At 54.8% G+C, this 7068-nt stretch overlaps 1 protein-coding gene across 1 annotated transcript in view; it reads right to left on the bottom strand.

The window, feature by feature from the left end:
• Positions 1–7068, bottom strand: part of BCAN (brevican) — a 19879-nt gene that overhangs the window by 12382 nt on the left and 429 nt on the right. The window contains exons 2-6 of the mRNA XM_031063960.1: positions 6937–7068; positions 5812–5986; positions 3612–3739; positions 2111–2404; positions 250–597 (exon numbers count right to left, since the gene is read on the bottom strand). The exon at positions 6937–7068 is cut by the window's right edge and continues 246 nt beyond it. Coding sequence (XP_030919820.1) covers positions 250–597; positions 2111–2404; positions 3612–3739; positions 5812–5986; positions 6937–7068 — 1077 coding nt within the window. The remainder of the gene's footprint in view (positions 1–249; positions 598–2110; positions 2405–3611; positions 3740–5811; positions 5987–6936) is intronic.

The following is a 7068-nucleotide window of genomic DNA, read 5'->3' as shown; positions in this document are numbered from 1 at the left end:
CCTCGTGTCCCTGCAGCTGCCAGCTCCCTCCTGCAGCTCCCGGTGCTGCTAAAACCCTCTCCAGCACAGGCCGTGCACGCTGGGACACGCAGATGTCCCTTTGTCCCTGCACTGCCCTACACCAACACTCCGCTGCCCCATCCATGGGTGAGGACGGGGACAGCCAGGGTGACCTGGGCACCCTCAGGTGCCTCTGCCCTGTGGCTGCTCTCTGTGCCCCAGCCCTGGCACCACCGTGACAGTGCCCACTGTCCCCAGTGCTCCCAGGCAGGGATGAGCTCCCCAGCTGAAACGGGACCTGCCTCGGGGCTGGCCAGGGCTGTGGGGAAGGGGAGGCAGGGGTGGGGTGACCTGAGGACACAGAGGTAGCTAGTGGCCCCAGGGTGTCTTCAGGGGTCTGGCTTGGCTTGCTCAGGTCAGGGTCCTCAAAGAGGGGGACGGCGTAAATGGCCCCTCGCGACTCGAGCTCCACGGGCGCTCGGGGCAGCTGCAGCTCCTCCAGCTTTTCTGCCACTGTGACAATCTCCTGGAGGAGATTCTCCTCGGGCTCTTGGCCTTGGTATTTTCCTGCAGCCTCAGGGAAAGGGTTTGTCCCTTCTGTGGGCAGAAAGAAAGTGGGATATTACTGCCCTGTCCTGGCTCCGCAGCGCTCAGAGATGAGCTCACCCCACGGCAGGCCTGGAGCCTTGGCACCCCAGGAGGGAGCCAGCTCTCCTCAGCCTCCCCTTCCCCTTCTAGATGAGGTCAGTAGGGGGAGGATCAGGCCCTCCCAGGTGCTGGCAGAGCTGGCAGTGCCAGCAGCCCCAGCAGGAGCCGTGGGGCTCAGCAGCCCGTGGTGGGGCCAGATCCTAAACCCTGCCTTCCCCTCCCTGTGGGGATCCTCCTCTACGCCCCCATCCCCACCCCGGGGAGGGCAGACATGCACGGGGGGTTAGTGGGTTACAGGGGTTGTGGGATCATGGCACGGGTCCATCCTGCCTAACCCAGGCTTTCCCTGCTGACAGATGGGGAAACTGAGGCCCAGAGATGCTCAGCATCCCCACACTGTGAGCGCCCACAGCCCTGAGCAGACACACAGAGAGGTGGGGTCAGGCAGGAGGAGCAGAGGGACAGCTCTGCTTCCTTCTGTGCCCGTTAGCCCTGCCAGCCTCTGTCCTGCCTCACTGCTCACCTTGCTGCTCCCCACAGGTCTCCTTCCTGGCCAGCATCACCCCAAACCAGCCTGGCAGGCTGTGCCCCACAGCCCCAGGACCCAGGAGTGCTCCCCAGGCCTGCAGCCCTGCGGGATGAACCCTCCTGGAGCTGTACCCAGAGTGATGGTGCCATGCAGGACAACCCTGTTCTGCCACAGTGAACTGGCACCAAGGACATGCAGGGCCTCCCTCCTCTGCCACGGCGTGTCAGCATGCACTGCTGGAGCCATGCAGAGCATCCCTGCAGTACTGAGAGCTGTCAGCATGCACTGCTGGAGCCATGCAGAGCATCCCTGCCCTATGGAGAGCTGTCAGCACACAGTGTCAGCACCCTGCAGAGCATCCCTGCTCTATAGAGAGGGGTCAGCATGTGCTGCTGGAGCCATGCAGAGCATCTCTGCTGCATTGAGAGCTGTCTGCATGCACTGCTGGGACCCTGCAGAGCATCCCTGCAATACTGAGAGCTGTCAGCATGCACTGCTGGGACCCTCATATTATCCCTGCCCTATGGAGAGCTGTCAGCACACAGTGTCAGGACCCTGCAGAGCATCCCTGCCCTATGGAGAGCTGTCAGCATGCACTGCTGGAGCCATGCAGAGCATCCCTGCCCTACTGAAAGGGGTCAGCATGCAGTGTCAGGACCGTGCAGAGCATCGAGGTGTCAGCGTGCAGTGTCAGGACATGCAGGTTACGCCTCCCTCTCAGCTCTATCGGCATGCAGGGCACCCCTGTCCTAGCGCAGCAGCTTCAGCCGGTGTCAAACACCCCTGCCCTGCCCCGACAGCGCAGCCCCGGCACCGAGAGCACCCAGGGATCCCAGCAGAACCCCGGCACATGCACCACAACCCGGGGGCTTCCCCTGGCCTCCCAGCGGTCCTGTTGGGGAGCACGGGCGGGCCGGGGGTGCCCCTGTTTACCTCGGAAGCAGTACGCATCGTATCTGCTCTGGGCATCGGGGAATCCCGTCTGGTTGCGGAATAGGAAGATGGTTTTGACGCCGGGCAGAGCCCCTCCGCAGCGCTCCCGGGGGGTGACGATGGGGTAGCGGACGCTGCCGTCGGCCAGCCAGCCGGGGCTGCAGGCGTCCAGCCCCGCGTTCCAGGCCGCGTACAGCTGGCCCGGGCTCGCCAGCTCCGCGCCCAGCGCCCGGCAGCGCTGCGCAGCCTCCTCCAGGGTGAACCTGTCCGGGGATGTCTCCAAAAAGATCTCACCTGGGGAGAGAGGAGGGAGAGGGGAGTCAGAGCCGGGGAGGGGGGCAAAGGCGGCGGGAGTCCCCTCGCCTCCTCCGCTCTCGGCATGAGCCCAGGAGCCAGAGATGGAGAATGCAGCGTGTGGAGGAACAGCGGGGGCTGGAGGAGAGCTGCCTCCCTGCCTGCCTCCCTGCATCCCTGCCTGCCTCCCTGCATCCCTGCCTGCACCTCTGCCTGCATCCCTGCCTTCATCCCTGCCTGCATCCCTGCACCCCTGCCTCCATTCCTGCCTGCATCCTTGCATCCCTGCCTGCACCTCTGCCTGCATCCCTGCACCCATCCCTGCCTGCATCCCTGCCTGCACCTCTGCCTGCATCCCTGCCTGCATCCCTGCACCCATCCCTGCATCCCTGCCTGCTTTCGTGCTTCCCTGCCTACATCCCTGCCTGCTCTCCTGCATCCCTGCCTGCATCCCTGCTTTCCTGCCTGATTCCCTACCTGCTTCCCTGCTTGCATCTCTGCCTGCATCCCTGCATCCCTCCCTGCTTCCCTGCCCATGCACAGAAAGCCACAGTGCGGGCACGTTTGGAGCTCTCGCACCATGTGGGAATGATCCCTGCCCTTGCAAACAGAGCTGAGACTTTGAAGCGCCCCTGAACGGGACTGCAGAGGAGCAGGTCCATGCCCTGCACTGAGCAATCCGCACGTGGGACATTTCTGAGGACACCTGCAAGCCCAGTGAGCACCTGGGTGAGGTTTCATGCTCAGGAGGGCTGTGGACCAGTGCCCCAAGGCACAGCATGTACCAACCCCACAGCTTCCCCTGCCTCCCTGTCCCTCACCCCTGGCACCAACCAACCCCACAGCAGCTGCCACCACCAGTGGGGACACCCAAAGGAGGGACCAGCCACCCCCAGGCACACAGAGCCAGGCAGGATCTGCAGCCCTGCACCTCATGCAGAGCACGGCACACACACAACCAAACCCCAAAGCTCCCAACCCAGCGTGCTGCTGGTCTGGGACACATCACCGTGGGCACAGCCCAGCCTGGGCACTGCCTGCTGCCAGGGACAGAGCCCCCACCCCTCCAAAGTGAGCCAGGAATGCTTTAGGAAGCAGCACAGCAGGTCCCCATGCCCAAAGACAGCACCTGCAGCTTGTTCACTTGGGTTTACAACTGGTTACAGGGGCAAAAGCAGAGGAGGGCAAGAGGCGGCACCGCGGGCACCTGGCAGGTCCTCAGCGTAGCAGTACACGTCGTACATGTCCTCGGGGTCCACCACGCCGTAGTTCCTCACCCCAGGGAAGCCGTTCATGTCTCCATAACAGGCCTCACGAGGGGTCTGGATGGGGTACCTGGGGCAGAGAGCACGGGGGAGCTGCTCACTCCCTGGGGAACCGGTGAGCAATGACGCCGTGCCTGGAGCCCCAGGGAGAACTGCCAAGGTGTTACAACCAAACAAACTCCAAGAGAGCACACACAGATGGGTTACAACCAAACAAACTCCAAGGGAAAAGTGCCGCAGTGTTCACAACCAAACAAATTCTGAGGGAGAAGTGCCAACCAAACAAACTCAGAGGGAGCACACACAGATGGGTTACAACCAAACAAACTCGGAGGGGGCACACACAGATGTGTTAAAACCAAACAAACTCCAAGGGAGCACACAGAGAGGTGTTACAACCAAACAAACTCAAATGGAGCACACACAGACGGGTTACAACCAAACAAACTCAAATGGAGCACACACAGACGGGTTACAACCAAACAAACTCAAATGGAGCACACACAGACGGGTTACAACCAAACAAACTCAAATGGAGCACACACAGACGGGTTACAACCAAACAAACTCAAATGGAGCACACACAGACGGGTTACAACCAAACAAACTCAAATGGAGCACACACAGACGGGTTACAACCAAACAAACTCAAATGGAGCACACACAGACGGGTTACAACCAAACAAACTCAAATGGAGCACACACAGACGGGTTACAACCAAACAAACTCAAATGGAGCACACACAGACGGGTTACAACCAAACAAACTCAAATGGAGCACACACAGACGGGTTACAACCAAACAAACTCAAATGGAGCACACACAGACGGGTTACAACCAAACAAACTCAAATGGAGCACACACAGACGGGTTACAACCAAACAAACTCAAATGGAGCACACACAGACGGGTTACAACCAAACAAACTCAAATGGAGCACACACAGACGGGTTACAACCAAACAAACTCAAATGGAGCACACACAGACGGGTTACAACCAAACAAACTCAAATGGAGCACACACAGACGGGTTACAACCAAACAAACTCAAATGGAGCACACACAGACGGGTTACAACCAAACAAACTCAAATGGAGCACACACAGACGGGTTACAACCAAACAAACTCAAATGGAGCACACACAGACGGGTTACAACCAAACAAACTCAAATGGAGCACACACAGACGGGTTACAACCAAACAAACTCCAAGGGAGCAATGCCAAGGTGTTACAATCAAACAAACTCAGAGGGAGCACACACAGAGGTGTTACAACCAAACAAACCCCAAGGGAGCAGTCCCAAGGTGTTACAACCAAACAAACTTGAGGGAGCACACACAGAAGAGCGCTGACGATGGGATTACAACAGTTTATAAAGGGGGGCAGTCTCAGGGGAGGAGACTGCCACAAACCAATCAGAGAATCAGAGGCTAGCAAGGAGGAGCATGGGTGTCACGGACGTATTTTATGAAAAATTCTTTTGCTAGGATTTTTTCTCCTGAGAAGCTGAGAAGCCTCAAAGGAAAAGAAAAACAATAATTATCTGCTGCTGTGGAATGCAACAGGTGCATCTTTGATTGGTCTCATGTGGTTGTTTTTAATTAATATAAATATAATAATATTATAATATAATATATAATAATATATCCATATAATATAAATCATAAAATAATAAATCAGCCTTCTGAAATATGGAGTCAAGATTCCCATCTCTTCCCTTGTCCTGGGACTCCTGTGAACACCACCACACATGGGGTGGGTTCACATCAACCTAACACCAATGAGGAAGAAGGAGGGAGGAGTGAATACATAATTAGCAAATGGGTGAAGGGAAACAGCATAATTGACAAAGAACTTTCTGGCTAAAGGGGTGTAAAGAACCATAAGTGACAAGCTGTAGGGGCTGGGTTTAGAGGATTGACAGGGGAGAGTTTGGGGACATGGGAGGGGTGGAGGAGATTGACACAAGGAAAAATATGGGGTAAACAATTTCTGGGAAGAACTCTTTGGGAAACTGAACAGGGTGGTACGGAGCGAACCGTTTTTCTAACATAGAAAAATCTAACACATTACGATTAAACAATTAAAACCCAAAAGCAAACCGCAACAGGGCATGGCCCCGGGCACAGGGGTGCCCACCTGACGGTCTGGTCGGCGATCCAACCGGCGTCACACTGCTCGTAGCCCCCCAGGTAGGCGGCGTAGAGCTGCTCGGGGGTGGCGATGCTGGCACCGATCCTGGCACAAGCCTCCTGCGCCTCGGGGAAGGTGTAGGCATAGCGCATGGAGCCCTCCCGGTAGTGGAACACCACCCCTGCGGGGACACACGGCTGTGGGCAAGGGGCTTCACAGCAGCCCCCCACACTAAGTGCACCCAGGGTGTGACCACAGCTCTCTTCACAGAGAAACCCTTCCCAGGATTTCTCCTGGGGAAGGCAGGGAGAAAGCTCAGGGAAGGGAATGAAAACAATTCTTGTGTCTCCTTGCTGCGCCTGTTGTTTGGCACATGTGGAATGTGTTATGGGGATTGCTTAGCAGAAGGGGTTTGTTAATTAGACTGGTGATGGTTGTTTGGATTGATTAACCAATTAGGTCAAAGCTGTGTTGGGACTGTTGGAAAAGGGTCACGGGTTTTTCTTTAATATTAGTATAGCGTAGTACAGTACACTTTGAGTGTAGTATAATATAGTTATAATAGCTTATAAAGCAATTAGTTAATAAACATTTGCTTAATAAACTAATATAAAGCAATTATAGTATAGTATAGTTTGAGTGTAGTATAATGCAGTTATAATAGCTTAAAAAGAAATTTGTTAATAAAGTAATTGCTTAATAAACTAATATAAAGCAATTAGTTAATAAAGTAATTGCTTAATAAAGCAATTGTTTAATAAACTAATAAGCTAATTGCTTATAAAGCAATTAATAAACAATTGCTTAATAAAGCAATTACTTAATAAACTAGCAAACTAAGAGCTTATAAAGCAATTAGTTAATAAACAATTGCTTAATGAAGCAATTATTTAATAAACTAATCAACTAATAAACTAATTGCTTATAAAACAATTAGTTAATAAACAATTGCTTAATAAAACAATTAATGAAGCTTAATAAAGCTTAATAAAGCCTTCTGAAATCACCAGAGTCATTGCACATTATTCCCCTGCTGGAGGTCATCCCGCTACAACACCCAGGGCAGCGTTTGCCGAGCCAGGAGAGGGCCCCAGGCTGCCCCCAGTGCCACCTCTGCCCAGCCTGAGGTACCTTTGACTTTGACGTGGAGGATGTCGTGGCCGTCCTCGATGCCGTGCTGCACGTCGCAGCGGTAGATGCCCGAGTCGTTGGGGCGCAGCTCGGTGAGCAGCAGCGAGGCGTTGGTGTAGGGCTGGTGGGAGA

This window comes from Geospiza fortis, unplaced genomic scaffold (assembly GCF_000277835.1).
Source record: "Geospiza fortis unplaced genomic scaffold, GeoFor_1.0 scaffold387, whole genome shotgun sequence".
Classification (NCBI taxonomy): Eukaryota; Metazoa; Chordata; class Aves; order Passeriformes; family Thraupidae; genus Geospiza; species Geospiza fortis.
This window is presented reverse-complemented; position numbering and strand designations above follow the sequence as displayed.